Here is a 16,980-nt window from a genome sequence, read left to right as displayed (position 1 = left end):
TTAAAGATAGAATTAAATGATTATTAAATGATAGAATTAGCTACTTGAGATGTATTATTTTAGTTATTTACTTTTATTAAGGTTTGGGTGACAACCAAAAACAAAAACAAAACAAAAGAAAGAAAGAAAGGAAGAAAAGGAATACTATTGTTTTGTGAACAGTGTCTGTGTATTTAAAGAAAAGAGAGATGAAGCAGGAACTGACACCTCTCTAATATCAGAATAAAATGAAAATCCCATCCATGTAAGAAACCCCAGCTTTCACTGATGTTCTCTCTGTATTAAACTAACGATGTTTGGAATGTTACATTGGAACAAACGGTACCCAAGTGCTCAGACGTATAAAGCAGACAAATGAAACCAGCACATTACTGTTCGTTTCCAAGGAGTGCTACGGTCGCCACCTTCGCAAAGCCAGACCCAAACTGCAACCATAACAAGCTGTGGTCATAAAGGTAAAAACCTAAGAAAAGGAAAGAAACACTGTCATCAGATTCACTACATGGACTTTTAGAAGTTGCATCCTGAGAGACCACTGAACAAACACTCGACAACTGACCTGTGGATGCTTCAACGGGACAGGATTTTATAGTGATCTGTGTTTCGATGACTTTGTTTTGTTACCTCACAGTGCTGGCCCGGCCGTTGTACACTATAGCTCTTAACTTTCAAATCTACAGGCAGCCTTACTTTCCCCATTTGCTCACATGTCAGGCTCACTTGTTAAGTATTTATGAACCTCCAGGCAGCGTATTAAAAAATTCAGTCTGAGTTATCTTATCATCCAGTAGTTTCATAGCTAAGAAGACAGTAACTATCAGACCCTGAGGACACATCAAATCATTTCTGTCACTTTTAGAACTCAGTAGACAAAACCCATAGGAATGTGTTCTGAGTTCTGTTCCTCCTCAGGTGGGAGACAGCTGTCCCAGCCCAAGCCCTGCTTGGAGCTGTTTCCTTGGTGTCATGGCGGGTGTCATTAACACCAACTGTGCATACATCACTGCTTTTGGTGCAGATAAGCAAAGAGTACACATTGTCCCCAAATGACATTCAGAGGCTTGTGAGCCAAAGAAAAGGAGATTATGAGCCAATTCAAAATGATAAAATATGACTGTCTATGGCAGAGATTCCTTTGTTTGTTTGTTTGTTTGCTTTTCAAGACAGGATTTCTCTGTGTGGTCATGGCTGTCCTGGAACTCATTCAATAGATCAGGCTGTCTTTAAACTCAGAGATTCACTTGCCTTTGCCTCCCAAGTGCTGGGATTAAAGGCATGTGTCACCACCACCTGGTGCCTGGCAAGGGTAGAAAGGTTCCTAATGGCAGCCTGAGAAGGTAGGACAGATCCATTCACAGACATTTGTCACAGTTTAATCAACCCTTCCCATTTCACTTGTTTTTGTAATATACTTTTAATATACACAATGTCCTCTAAGTGAGAATAATTGCTTTGGAAATTTATCAATAGTGAGAAGGAATTGCCCCCATTCTCAACTATACTGAGTGAAAAAGAAAAGGAAAAGATTTAACCCAGCGTGACACATGAATGGCTGATCAATTTTACCTGCTGAAAACTTAAGACCTAGAGTTCTGACAGGACTAGAATGAGTGGAAAAATGGAATGCCATGAAAGACTCAAAGCATTGGGCTACACATGGAGGTGACTTCACTTTGGCAGAGAGACAGAGAGACAGCTTTCCAGAAGAGGCATATCTAGTAAAGAACAGTCTAGAAAATTCCAAAAGTTGGACCCTTTAGGGTGTAAAGGCTAAAGAGGAAAAGATTCTAGGTTCAGTCATGCACTATAGGAACTATTAAACATCAATTAAGATACTTCATTTCAGAAAGTAGTTTCAATTTGTGGTAGTTTTAAAAATTATCCATGAGACCAACTTGGTCTACCAAGTGAGTTTCAGGATAGCCAGGCTGTTAAACAGAGAATGCCTATCTGGAACCACCTCTGACCACCCCACCGAATTATCCATGAAAACAACAACAACAAAAAAACCCCAGTATTTCTTTGCACTATTTAATATAAAATGACAGGTTTGCTACAGTATGTGAATGAAAAGAGGACCCATGTTTTAAAGTCTCCGCAGAAGTCTTCCTCCTGTATTCCATGTGTTACAATGAGTGGTGAATTTGCCTTCCTGCTCTCCAGCACTGACCCCAACAATAAGAACTGAAACTTATTCATGTCAGCCCCACCCTGAGAAAACGCCCTTCTACTTGGCAGGCCCATGGTGAATATTCAGCCAATAATACCGACTAAAAATGGGCACAAGGTTGAAAAGAGCAAAGTCCCCTTACCAGGGGACTCTGAAATTAAGAAAGAGAGAACACTACAGTGGATTCCTCCTACAACATCAAGGTCTATAGACTTGTTGCCTTCCCAGAGAATGTCAACAGCTTTGGGCTGCAGTAAAGTCACCCACAATGGGGATGATGAGAGGACTTTGCTCATTAGACAACTAAATAGATAAATAGCTATTATACATTTGATTCTAAAGGCTACTATTAAAAGGCCACTGCTGCCTGAGGAGTCTCTTGGATGCTGGACCATGGAAGGATGATGCTTTCCCCATGCAGCACTTACTGTGGCGGCCACGTTGATGTTGTATTGGTTATCATTCAGTAGTGGCTTCACAGTCATGGTTGTGTTGCACTGCAGGTCATGCAGGGAGGTGGCTGCTGCTTCCAGTAAAAATGCTCCGAAGTAGAAGACAAAGACTATGAAATGGTAGACAAAATCCTAAGGAGTAGAGGAAAGGCATTTATAGGTAAGAGCTGTAAGATGCTTTCATCTTCTTTATTTTAAAGGAAAGTTTACACAGGGAAGCTCAGGCCACTTAATCAAATTATCTTAAGTATATCCATTGTTTATTTTGAATGCTTTACCAAAGTTAGAATCATTAGACTCTAAATAAGCCCCTCCTTAACTTTAGAGAGATAGCAACTGTTAGCTGCTGGGAGAGGGAGGGATAAGTTGATCACATTCCGGTGGAAGGCCACATGTCCAAAGATATTTGATAGCACAGATTGGTCTTGAATCACAATTTTAAAAGAGGTAATACAGAGCTGGATGCCTTGGGTGAATATGATCAAAACATGTTGTATGAGAAGCTCTGAATGCTCAAAGAACTAATAAAGATATCAGTGAATCTATTTTATTTGGTACAATAGTAAATTTTCTTATATATTGAATTTTCTAATAGAACACAATATAAGTTTAGATTAATACACAGATATTCATCTTAATTACATTAAGATAAAAGGTCTTTAATTTAAATTAAATTTAAAACTAAAATAAATGGCACGTTTAAAGTTCAAATAAAATTATATTATTTCATATCCTTAGTATTTTAGTAATTATTATTGCAATTATAATTATATATTATTCTATATTCTGCAAGATATAGACCTAATGATAGAATTCAAAGGCATACAACCTTATATTTCATTAAAAACAAGGAATAAACAGTACTGCAAAAATGATTTTATTTTGTGCACTACTAGGATTAATGTGAAGCATAACCTATTACAATCCAGTTTTACTTGAAATATACCATCTACATATTTTATATTTATAGCTGTCACATTCCAGTGTCTTCATCTGCGTAAATTCTTATCCTTACACTTATCATCTACTATCTCTTTTAAAAACAAAACTTCATTTTTCTTCTCATACACAGGTTAACTTTTGGGGGGAGGATCAGAATCATGCTTATCTGATTCCAAAGTTGACTTTCTTTCATTAAAAAATTCTAAATTAATTAGTAATTTTTACTGACCAATAGAAATTATATATTCATTGTATGTGTTTTAACATATGCATACAATATGAAACAACTACATTGAACTACTTACCATCTCACACACTCACCCTTTAAATGGTGAGAACTCTCAGAATCTACTCAGCAGTTTTCCAGAATACGTTGTTATTAAGTAGAGCCTGTGCTGTAGAGCCTACGGAGGTACTATTTCTTGCTGATTTACTGCAATGCTTTGGCAAATGCCCTCCCAACCCCCTCCCCCCCAACAGCTTTCAAAACCACCACTTTATTCTCCACTTCTTTGAGTTCAATTTTTTCACCTTTCACCAGTTGATGAACTTACGATGAACATCATTTGGTGCCTGGCTTATTCATTTTGCAGATCCTCTACGTACACCTATCTTATTGTCAATACTAGGTTTGTCTTCAGCTTTGTGTATATACAGGATGTTTTATTTACCTATAAATGACTAGTGAAGACAAGCTAATTCCATATGATGATTACTATAACAATCCCGCAAAGAAAATGTGGGCACAGACAGATGAACTGACTTCATGACCTTTAGCTGTACATATTGGGAGACTCATGGGTCATATGGGAGTTCTATTGCTAGGTTTTGAAGAAAATTCCATAGTAACAGTGCTAATTTGCCTGTTTGAGGGCTCTCTTCAAGGGCTACCTTTCTCCTCTCAAGCGATATTACTAACAAAATTACAAAAGGGAATGTTGTACTGTTTTTGTAAACCCTCCACTCAACAGTATCATCCATAGAATTATTATGCCTAGAATGCTAATTCAAAATTAACCAGGGTGAGATACGTAAGTTATACTGGAAAAAATTGCTTTCTACAAAATACTTCTCACTGTGTTGTTATCCACATCACATACATACATCTACATACAGCCAATGCTCAGATACATGCGGTCATATGTCTACTCAATAAATGTTCATGGACAAAGGTCAATATCCAAATTGGAATGTCAGTGGGTTCATGAATTAAATGTATCTTACTGGGTTATTAATTATTAATAGCTATAAAAATTGAGAAGGCGAATTGAGATTGACTATTAGTCACTCATTCTAGAAAAGATTTAGTTTTATCTTAAAAAGCCAAGCTAAGGGTTGGGTCAGCAGTTGAGAGAGTAAAGTACTTGACATGCAAACACAGAACCTGAATCCTAACCTGACACTCATGTTAAAAAGCCTGAAATGGTGGCATGCACTTGTAATCTCAGCACTGAGGAGGTGGGGACAGAAAATGGATCCTTGGGGTTTGATGGACAGCTAGTCTAGATGACTTCCAGATCCCAGAGAAGGATTCTGTGGAGGAGGTTTGGTCTGCTGCTATGTATTGCAATGCTAAAAAACTGACCCCCAAGGTCTGGTTGTCTCCAGGGATGAGGTGTACACCAAATCATGCTATGTAACCTTGCTCTTTAATGTAAACCATGTTTGGATAAAGATGCCTACAGCTTCTAGTTGGGCAGAAGAGAGGTGGGTGGGGTTTTGGTTCCCAGAGCTGGAGGTCTGAGGCAGAGACCCCAAGGAGAGAAGAGAGAGGTGAAGGGAGGAGAAGATGTCATGGGGCAGGTAAATCATGACTACATGATAAGGGCTGGCCAGTGGAAGTAAGAGAGTCTCAGGCTGAACATGGCAATCTATATTGTGGGGTTGACAGAGAAGTAGACAAAATAGCTTAGAGGGTTGATATCTGCTCAGCTCTAGTGGTACTGAGGCTTATTCTAAGTATAAAGGTTTTGTGTCTTTTATTTGGGAACTGAATGATCACAGGTGGAGCAGCATTAATTTTTACTACAACAGGATTCTGTCTCAAAAAGCAAGATAGAAGGCTCCTAAGAAGGAACAATACCCAAGGCCCCACAGGCACATGCATATACATGAATACACATCCATAGCTATACATGTACCTCTGACACCTTTCACACAGAAAGGCAAAGGTACAGTTTAGTGATGGGACTTGCCACTGCTAGGAGATTTACTGCTTATTTTTTGCATGACTCTATACCATCAGCTTTTGTGACTGGATTTTGATTCTTATGGCACTTTCTTGAGTTTCAATAGACGTGGGATACTTAAGTGTCTGAGCCAAAGACACATTCTTTTTGAGTGGCTTTCAGGGAGTCACAGTACATTTGGGCTGGACATAGTCCAATACTTTGGGCATAGTCACTATGTCCAATACAGGATCTCAATGGTGTTGTGGAGCTTCTTATGGACTCAACACTGCATAACAAATGAGGGTTTTCTTATTTATTTTACATCCTTCAGCATTGTCTAATACAGGTCTTTCTTTTTCTCCCCATAGAAGATATCAAGTGCATGTGCACAAGTGCTCATGCTCATGCACATATGTTCTCATTCTCTCTCTTTCCCTCTCTCTCTCTCTCTCACAAACACACATGGACACACACACACACACACACACACACACCAAAACCAAAACCCAAACCAACCACCAATATCATAATCTTCTATTTCCTTTTCGAATTTTTAAAAATTAATTTATTCTCTCATATATTATATCTTGAGTGCATCCTCTCCTCTCTCCTCTCAGTCCCACCTCTCACCCCTCCTCTCCATCCACTCCTTCTTTATTTCCCTTCAGAAAAAAGCAGGCCTCCCAAGGATATCAACCAAACATGGCATATCAAGTAGCAATAAAGATTAGGTACCTCCCTTCATATCAAGCCTGGAAGAGACAATTCGGTAAGAGTATAAGGTCCCTAAAGCATCAGAAACAGCCCCCACTCCCTCTGTTAGGAGCCCCACAAAAACACTACACAAGTATAACATGGATGCAGAGGGCCTAGGTTAGACCCATGCAGGCTCCCTGATTTTTGCTTTAGTTTCAGTGAGCTCCTATGAATCCGGGTTTGTGGATTCGGTGTTCTCAAGCCCTCTGGCTCCTACAATCTTTCTTCCCCTTCTGTGCAGCATAAACTTATGCCTGCCTTATGTTAGGCTGTGGGGTCCCTGTATTTCCCTCCATGAGTTGCCAGATGGAGCCTCTGCAAAATCTCCTTTTCTAAATCTTTCTTAGAGCCTGTTACTTAGTAGTTTTGAGATTACTTAAGCTTTTTAAAAAATGTTTTCACTTCTTGACCAGTAAATGGTTTTAGATAAGTTACTAACTGTACAATGATTCTTTTGCTGCCCTGTCTATTTCAGAAACATCTTGAAAGCCTCTCCTAGTTCTGTGCACCCCGACTAGAGAGCTACACACTAATATCTGACCACTCTGCTTGTCTTACTCTAATGCCTGTTGTACATGGAAGTCACACAAAATGTCTTCTGCAAGGTTCACTCATGGTTTGGAACACTGAACTACACTGGGGGTTCTCAAACACTGGGACGAAGCAGAGCCTTCTTAGAGAACGTACTGACGCACAGATAAATGAGTGCCATCTCCTAGTTTTGAACTCAGCAGTCTAGATAGGGTTGGCTGAGGCTGTGCATTTCTGACAGGAGTCCGGGTGATGCTGATGCCTTGCTCGGTGGCTCCATTTTAAACCACCATCTTTGACAGGTCTTCATTAAGGTAAGCCCAGTCCCATTCTGAGTCCTGTTCCCATGCCCTTTCTCCAAACCAATCCTGATAGCATTTAAACACCCCAGAGCCTTCCTTGCCTCTTCACACTTTTATCAGACAACCTCAACCTCAAAAATTGCATGGAATTTCTTCCAACCCACATGACCATTTCCAAAATTTTAATCTTGAGAAAAGTGTTCCATTCTTTTGCTCAGGGATGAATGCTAACTAAATAGTTTGAGAGAGGTGGGGGAGAGGAGGGAGGAGGGAGGGGCAGAAATGAAAGAAAAGAAAGAAAAGGAAAGAAAAGAAAAATATCTGCACACCTATGGGGAATCCGAGTTTTACAGCAGCATAGAAAATGGAAGACAGCCACTAAAACCTAGTTTTACTACTGGTAGCATACGCCATAACTCCAGCACCTAGGAGTCTGAACAAGGAGGATCACCAGTTGGGGCTACTGTCTGGTTTACATATATATAGCAAGACCATCTCAAAGGAAAATAAAAGTGTCCAGGTCAAAGTAGCATAGAATGTAGCTCAGGACATTTAAATTATTAGGTGATGTTCATAGCAGGAGTCTGATTAAATGTATGCCCACTAGACTTCTATAAAATAAAGTGGGATTTGTTTAATTGTGTATGATTTAAACATCTCTTCTAAAAAGTATCCTTCCTTAGCATATTTCCCCTAAAGAGGGAGGGGTATAAATATGAAATTTCTTCTTCAAAGTCATACCAAAGTGGTATTATTCTTATATACAGGGGCAGGGAGAAAGCCACAACCCCCAGCTACTTCAAAATCAAAATTGGCTTCTTATCCGGGCAGACTTATAATCCTAACCATTTGGGAGGTTGAGGTAAAGGCAAGTGCAATGGCATTCTGGGCATTACGACCCTGCCTCAAAATAAAATGTGAAAAAGGCATGGAGCAGTAGCTCAGAGATGGAGAACTCGCTTAGCATGCAGAAGGCCTGCCCTTTAAGCATTGAGGTCTGGCTTAATGAGACCCTGCCTCACAGATGAATGTGCAAGAAATATTGAGGCTGATTCTTGACATTAACTTTGCCTTCACAGGCATAGGCACATACATGTGTGCATACCCAAACATGTGTGTCCATGCATGTGCACCCACATACATGCACACATGCACACATTATACATATTGAAAATGAAAAAAATCACCATTAGTGTTTACAATAAATACTTGAAGAGAGTAAACTCTTTCTAAAATGCACTTCTATCCTCTCAATCGGAGTACAAAGTAGTCTTAAATTATTCACAGGGGAAATAATTAATTTTTTATCAGTCAATGTCTAATAATTACAGAATGCAGCAATTAGAACTTATACCAATCTGATAAGGACTGCGTGATGAGCATGACTCAAAAACTGTCATGGCCTAGGAGCGCACAGCAAGCCTTGCAACCCACATAAGGCTTGGATATGTGATCAGAAGAGGCATCCATGTGAGGAAAGCCGCATAGAACATGGAATGGAAATCTTCCTTTTTTTTTTTTTTGGATTTGAAAATATTTTTATTGAATAATTTTGTTCTTTGACAATTTTGTATGTATATATAATATAATGGCATAGTTTGATTACACCCAATTCTTTTTTTTGACTTTTTAAAATTTTATTTACATTTCAAATGTTATCCCCTTTCCCAGTTTCCCTTCTGCAAACCCTCTCTACCATCCCCCCTTACCCTGCTTCTGTGAGGGTGCTCCACTTACCCACTCTTGCCTCACCACCCAAGCATTCCTCTAGATTGGGGCATTGAGCCTTCACAGGACCAAGGGCCTTCCCTCCCATTGATGCCAGATAAGGCCCCTGTAGCTCCTTCAGTCCTTCCCTTAACCCCTCCATTGGGGTCCCTGTGCTCTGTCTGATGGTTGGTTGTGAGAATCCTCGAAATCTTTCTAAACCTAAACAGCACTTAGCGAACTCTATGGAGGCAGGAGCTGGTATGCCCGCATGTGCTGAGCCCCAGCCATAGCAACAATAGTGTCACATGTTGTATACAGCTATTGCATGGTGGACAATGTTAACTGGAAAATATGACCTCTGAGATGGCCCGAACATTGAAACTGTTTGAGTACTAAAACCCAAAATTTTAAAAGTCTACACGTTTGAGATATTTTTGGCTCTAAGAACTTTCTCAGCCGGTACCTAGTTCTTTTCTTGACTAAAAAATGTACAAGAACATAGGGTACTCTTCCCAGATGAACTATGGACAAAGCATTAGAGGTTTCCTGGTTTTGTATTTATTTATTTATTTTTGTTTGTTTGTTTGTTTGTTTTGTTTTGCCTCACTGTGTTAGCCCAAAGTGGACTTGGACTTAAGACCTTTCTGCCTCATTCTATTGTGTGGTGAATTATAGATTTGTGCAATCAGACCCAGCTTTCCAACATTCATTTTGATATGGTGGTGAAATTAAAACAAGGATGGTTTATTGCTTGACCATTACATGCAATGCTACAAATGGGAGGGAAATGCAAAGTTGGGAAGACCAATAAACTACTAAGAATGCTCTAGTACTGAAAAGAAGATACAATCCAAGCAGGGGGAGGAATACAGTAGGGATATCTGTCTAATAAGACCAGGAATGACATCTTAAAGTATTTAAGCATTTAAATGGTACATGTATCAACCAATTAGAGAGAATACGGGATACTGCAGGATCCCAGAAACATTTCCAGATTGAACACTCAGTTGCTAGGCAATCAGGAGATCCAGGACTCCCATGGGAACAGTCTGGTTGTGTGTGATACAGCATTCGGGAAGAGCCAGCAAGATGGGTAGTGATTATTAAGGCTCCTGAAGTACCACCAGGAGCAGAGTGGAACAAAGATATGGTACCATCTTTAAGTCTGATGCCTGAAGGACCTGAGTTCTGTTAGTAACTTTGGAGATCAGCTGATTCATTTGCACACCTTCTCATGAGAAAGCCAGGCACTTAGGAAGAGGAGGTGAACTATTTCTCTGTACCCTAACCCAGGACTGCATATTTTATCATATGATCAAATAACAAATATTGAAATTAGGGAAAATGTTCCTACATTTAGTGTTTTCCTAAACACTACCTTAGCAACTACATAGAACTAGAACCCTCAAAGTTCTGAATTACAAACTTCTGTCTTTAAAGAATTAGAATTATTGTCATTTGGAGATTATAACCCAGACACAAAACTAAACACTATGAATGCATTATTTCTATTATTCTTTAGTGGCATCTGGCAAGGCTGCTGCTATTATTTCCATCTTACAGAGGAGAGAATTGGAATAAAGAGGGACTAACTATTTTGTCCGAGGCAAATCAAGCTTCAGTGAAAGCCTGTTGAGGGCTGTGGCCATTACACACTGCTCTCTTAGCTTTGTCCTAACGCATGCCACCCTTAGCCTGTACACTATCTTAGAGGGCAGCCCTATTTGCTGGATGCTTCTGCTGAAAACATTTGGAATTACAGTTCTCCTTAAGTTTTGTAAGTAAAACACTTCCCCTTAACATTGGCCCCTAAAGCTGTAGGGGAGGGGTGCTGTTATGCTCATAAACAGCATAGAAATATCAAATGGTGGTCTGACTTAGTTTCAGAACACCCCAGTGTGATTCTGAACCTAAAGGCAGTTCCCTATGAGCATCACTAAAGCCCTGTTCACTGTGGATCAGAATCATCCCCACTTGTCTTTCAAAATGTGTCCCAGAGAATGAAGGACCACTGGTATGAAAGCTCCATACAATACATGGGAAAAATACAACGTCAGTAGATTTCAGGGGATGGTAGCTTATCTTAAACAGTGAGTTTGACATGGTCTCATCAATTTATCTTTCAGGACTCATTAATTAATTTTAGAGAAGAACTAATTATAAAATATCCTTTTGAAAATGATATGGAGCTACATGTTTTCTGAAAAGCTTGGACAATCTGCCCATTTCTGTGTTTGTGTGTTTCCTGGGTGTGAATTTAATCAGTTATGCATTGAACATATTCATAAAAATATGTGTCTATACTAAATATGTACAGACATTCTTCTCTTGTCTTCATTGTCCAAACAACACAGTATAAAAACTACATGCAGGGGCTGGAGAGATGGTTCACTGGTTAAAAGCACTTACACTCTGCCAGAGGATCTTGGTTCAATTCCTAGCAACCACGTTATAGTTCTCAACCAGGAATGCACAGAGATACACACAAGTAAAACATTCACACAAAAAATAAAATGAATGAATCTTTTTTTAAAAAAAGAGCTGTGTACATAGCATTTGCAATGTATAGTCTAAGTAACCTACAGATGATATAAAGCTTTTTATACAATACATGAGATAATATGCAAATTAAACATTTAATTATATATTTAAATGTATACAAACATATGTATGACTTGAGAATCTATAGATGTTAGTATCCCAGGTGAGAGGGTATATATCATGCATATTAAGATATGACCCTGCTTATTAAGGTATGAATAAACTCATTTAAATATCCGAAGAAGAAATGAATGGAAAATTTTAAGACATATGACTCAGTTCTCAAAGGCATCTGTTCTAATGTTCAGTTATAATTCAATTCATCTCTCATATGAAATGAAATAGTTTTCAAATAATCATAAAAATTAATAAATCATAAAAATAGAAGTGTGATTTTTAGTTTTGTCAGTGTGGGAATTTTACAAACCAAGGCCCTGCTGTCTACCACACCCACACATGGGCACCATAGTGGTCTCCTCATGCTGACCTGAATTCTCCTCCATGCAGCAACAGAAAGAGTAGAGACGTGGGCATTTCTGAACAGGATGAGATATTTGTACATTTCTAACATTTTCTTGCAATAGGCTTACTATAAAAATTTCTTACCAGGAAGTTCCAGTTGGCATCAATCTGAGTCACCATACCAGAGAGGAACAAGCCCAGGAAGAGAAGCGAAAAGAAGAAAGCTGTCACAGACACAAACATGACCCATCCTTGTAGCAGAGGTAGAGGAACATTGGAGGAAGCAACCAAAATCCAGACAAGTCCCCCAAGTACCTGAAAGAAAAAAAACAACACAGTTGCAGCTTTGCATTAGAGCACTCAAAAAAGAACACAGTAGCAGCTTTGCATTAGAACACTCAAAAAAACAAAAAAACAAAAAACAAAAACCACAGTAGCAGCTTTGCATTACAGCATGCTTCTCTGATGAGTTAACCCCATCTGCATCCACATTGCTCTCTCATTCTAACATGAAGCCCCTGTACTCCTTAGTTTCATTGTTTCCATAGCGTTATACAAAATGTCTTCTTCCCACAGGTGCAAAACCAACTCTAAACCAGAGTTCAAGTCAACTCTGGACCTAGATTTTCATGTTGGATTATCTTCTTCACCCAGGTGTTCTCTAGTTATCTACACATTACTTAAGGATTTCCCAGCCATCTGCACACACCTACAGTATTCTGCAGCCATCCACACACACCTGCAATGTTCCCCAGACATCCACACACACCTGCAGTGTTCTCCAGTCACACACACACACACACTGGTGGTGTTCTTCAGCCACCCAGTAATGCTGCTGCTTCTCGAAACACCACCTTGTGGATAGGTTTTTATTCCAGTCAACATCATACTGCTTGGTATTCCTTCTCTTTCTCACTGATTGTTTCTGAGAGAAGCACAGCTGTAACTCTCTAATTACCCACATGCAGTGCTCATTGTTCTGTGTCCATCATACCTACTTGTATTTTTGACATCAGTTCACACCCTAAGTAAGGCAAGTGATCAACACTTACTGTCTGCCATGTTCTGGAAATAAAATTTGTACCTTAGAACCATGTAATAATTGACCAATAACATCCAGGCACTGTACTAGGGGCTGGGAATAAAATCAAGCTGCCCTGACCTCTATTACACAACTGGGTCTATTCTAGGAAATGGACAGCAAAGCAAGTCCTGAAAATACTGCTGAACTAATGCCAGAGCTGGCTGAAAACTGGGCACTACACTTCTACCATGTAAATGCTCCAGATGCAGATCTTAGCAGTCTGAGAAATGCATCCTAGAAGCCATAAGCCCCAGGATGAGGCCAGGATGTTGTAGAAGGAATCTAGGCAGGAGACAAATCTGGTGGTGATAGCATAGGGGTGAGGATAGCACCTTAGTACAGCAAAGAACACACATCAGCAGTGTGTGATGTGAGCACTTGAGCCAACTGGTAGTAAGCTACAGGGTTTGGATGACACATAAAGCAATTCAGTTCATGGAAGGGCAATGGAGGCCATGATTGTCCTGATCAGGAAGTAGTGCATTCCATGCATACCTGCACCTGGAAGATTTGCTGGCTAGAATGTGAGAATGGACTGAGTAGGGAAGGACACAGAAGAGGGAAGGATGCAGGACTGAAGGCTACATGGGATGGCAGCATAGCATAAATTATCATGAAGGAATGGAGAATGGAGAGGAGGTAATGGATTAGATAGGAATTTCTAAGTAGATGACAATAGTGCTTGAACAGATATAGGACATGGCAGGCAAAGCATGGAAGGGAAATCCTCAGATTCTGGCAAAGGGAACTAGGATGGCGTCAGAAAACACAGGAGGAGAATCAGGGGCAATGATACCCAGTCTTCTCCATCTTGCCAACAATGCAAGAAAAGTGGCGTGGCCTTTGTAAGACAGAGTAGACTTCTTGTGATCTCACCAGTCCTTTATATCCTTTTCCTTTAAAAAATTAATTTATTTATGTGCACTGGTGTTTTGCCTGTTTGATGGTGTAAGATTCCCTGAAATTTGACTTACAGACAGTTGTGTTGCCATGTGGATGTTAGGAATTAAATCTCGGTCCTCTGGTTGAACAGCCAGTGCTTTTAATTGCTGAGCCATCTTCCTAGTCCCCTTTTTTATCTTATGCCACCAAGCCCTTCACACTGTTTTATATAATATTAGAGAGAGAGAGAAAGAGAGAGAGAGAGAGAGAGAGAGAGAGAGAGAGAGAGAGAGAGAGAGAGAGAGAGAGAGAGAACACAGCTCAGAAACAAAGCTCTTTCATGTCTGAGTGGCTGGCATTGCTGGGCCAGAAAGTCACTGGAGTGTGCTTGGGTCCCTAACTCATACCAAATCTTGAACCATTATCTTAAAAAAAAACCTCTGCTGAGTTTTACCTATTCTCAACTACCCTCTCCCTGTCACCCTCCCCAAAGGGATTTGAATACTTGGCTTTTTCTCTGTCTTCACTAGCAGATTTTCTTGGCAGTAGACGACTTCTTATATCTCGGGACCCAAGTCATTTATTAATCCCATGGTAATTCTTTCCTAACTACCAGTCAGAGACTAGGCTACACTTGGCAACACAAAAAGTTTGCTCACACCCTTGTTTCCAAGGTGCCTTGGGCAGGTAGGAACCCTTCTTCCTGCTCCCTCCACCCCCACAACTCCATAGAGGATGCTCTCAATATTTATTTAGTCGACATACAGACCATACTGCTAGACAAGTGCTTATGTAAGAACTAGCTGAGCTCCAACCCTGAAAGGCCAACAGGCATCTGCATGCGGATTTCTTTATACTTAGATAATATACAAATTGTACAAATCACAAAGGATAAAACTTCAAGTTTTAAGACAAAAGGCTCAAGCTAGGTATAGTGGTACATGCCTTTAACTCCACCAGAGACAAAGGCAGGTGCATCTCTAAGTTTAAGGCCAGCCTCATCTATAAAAGTGAGTTCCAGGACAGCCAAGGCTACACAGAGAAACGCTGTTTAAAAAAAAAAAAACAAAGAGCCAGACAAAAGGCTCAGTATATATCTTGATGATGTACTCAGAAGAAACATTCTACACACACAATGAATTACCGCTTGTATAATGACAGTTCAAGTATCCATTTAATAAACTTATAGCTGTGGTAATATATCTCAATTCCTATTACTTTCAAATAAAAAATTAACAACCCCTACTATTTTATGCAATAAATTTAAGTAATGAATATTAATGTATGTTAATTTTAACTGCCACTTTATTAGTTATCATGAAAGTTAGAATAAGCTTGCTCTAGAAGGGAATATCTCCTCTCTTACATCACTGCATATTTGAAGGCAGTAAGAGTGTCTCTAACTTGCTTCCCAGAATCTTCTTTCTAGTAGTCTCTCCTTATTCTCTACCTATAAAAATTTTAAATGACTATAAATATAACTTGTAAATTGTGAATAATTATTAAATTCAGTTAATTCAGGAATCATTTACTGAGAAGCTCTGTGCAAGGGTAATAATGAATCAAGAACAACTGGTCATCATGTAGTTAAGAGGCATATTGAGCAGACAAGCACACTCACACAACTCAGGCATTGTGGTAAGTTCACATCTCTAAATAATCCTTCAGAATAAAAGTAGTATTGAATAAACCTGAACTCAAACAAATGGGCTCCAAACCTACTCTGATAGACACATAGCAAGAACATTCAAGAAAAAAGAAACAAGCAAATAAACAAAACAAAACAAAACAAAAGTCCAATAGTAACAACAACCCTACAAACAGGTAAGATTCCAGCTCTCAGCATTCTAACTGAGGGAGAAATACACACCATTAAATCTGATTGGGGAACAGATTGTGGCAAGTGCTGTAAAGAGAACTGAGCACAGTGAGCTCTGTGTGATGGGAGAAGGGGACAGAGATGTAACAGGAGGGAGGGATCCTGAGAGGTGGGCAGCACAGCAGGTTTGACGTCAGACAAGAGCAGGACTAAAGAATATGGGCTAACTGCTCTTTTGAACTCTAAATTATAGCCTTTCCTACACCTCAAGCTTTGAAAAGGAAACTGGGTACTTACAGAAGAAGTGATCTGATTGGCCCCATGTGTGGAGTGGGGGCGGCATGGCAACGGGAGGGAGAAGAGGGAATGAGTGCTAGTTTCTTCTTTCCCAATTAATCCCACCCACATAGCAACATCTATGTGTTTGTTCTGTTCAAGGGCTAGCTTTGAAATGACAGTGGATCAGTGCAATTAAGTTCACATTTAAGTAATGAGTGGATAGCACAATTATGCTTACATGAGATAGCCATTTCTCCACTTCAAGAGTTTCATTAACTGTCATCTGCAAGACTCTGGGTTCAAAACCCATGCATACCACACACACACACACACACACACACACACACACACACACACACACACACACACACACACAAATATCCAGCAGCAGATGGAAACAGATGAAGAGACCCATAGCTAAACATCGGGCAGAGCTTGGAAGAATTGGGGTTAAGGACACCACAAGAAGACCTACTGAGTTAACTAACCTGAGGCTATAGGGACTCAAAGAGACTAAACCACTAACCAAGAAGCATGCAGACGCTGGACCTAGGCCCCCTAGCCTTTTGTAGCAAATTTGCAGCTTGGTCTTCATGTGGGTCCCCTAATAATTCAAGCCAGGGCTGTCTCTGACTCCATTGCCTACATTGGATCCCTTTCCCCTCCTTAGACTTCCTGATTGGGCCTCAGTGGGAGAGGAGGTGCTTAGTCCTGCTGGGACTAGATGACCTAGGGTGGAGTGTTACCCAAGGTGGGGGATCCTCCTTCTCTTGGAGAAGGCAGGGGAAAGAGGAAAGGGATTTATAAGGGTGGGATTGGGAAGAGAGGAAGGAGGGAGCCATGATTGGGATGTAATATGAATAAATAAAATAAGGGGAA

General features: G+C 39.9%; 1 protein-coding gene across 1 annotated transcript in view; it reads right to left on the bottom strand.

Annotated features, from left to right (window-relative positions):
* Positions 1-52: 52 nt before the first annotated feature.
* Mal2 (mal, T cell differentiation protein 2) overlaps positions 53-16,980 on the bottom strand; it is a 28,777-nt gene continuing 11,849 nt past the window's right edge. Inside the window, exons 2-4 of the mRNA XM_031359313.1 lie at positions 12,182-12,352; positions 2,599-2,754; positions 53-463 (exon numbers count right to left, since the gene is read on the bottom strand). Coding sequence (XP_031215173.1) covers positions 392-463; positions 2,599-2,754; positions 12,182-12,352 — 399 coding nt within the window. The 3' untranslated portion in view covers positions 53-391. The remainder of the gene's footprint in view (positions 464-2,598; positions 2,755-12,181; positions 12,353-16,980) is intronic.

This window comes from Mastomys coucha, unplaced genomic scaffold, assembly GCF_008632895.1.
Source record: "Mastomys coucha isolate ucsf_1 unplaced genomic scaffold, UCSF_Mcou_1 pScaffold7, whole genome shotgun sequence".
Classification (NCBI taxonomy): Eukaryota; Metazoa; Chordata; class Mammalia; order Rodentia; family Muridae; genus Mastomys; species Mastomys coucha.
The sequence above is the reverse complement of the archived record's forward strand: the minus strand, read 5'-3'. Positions and strand labels throughout refer to the sequence as shown.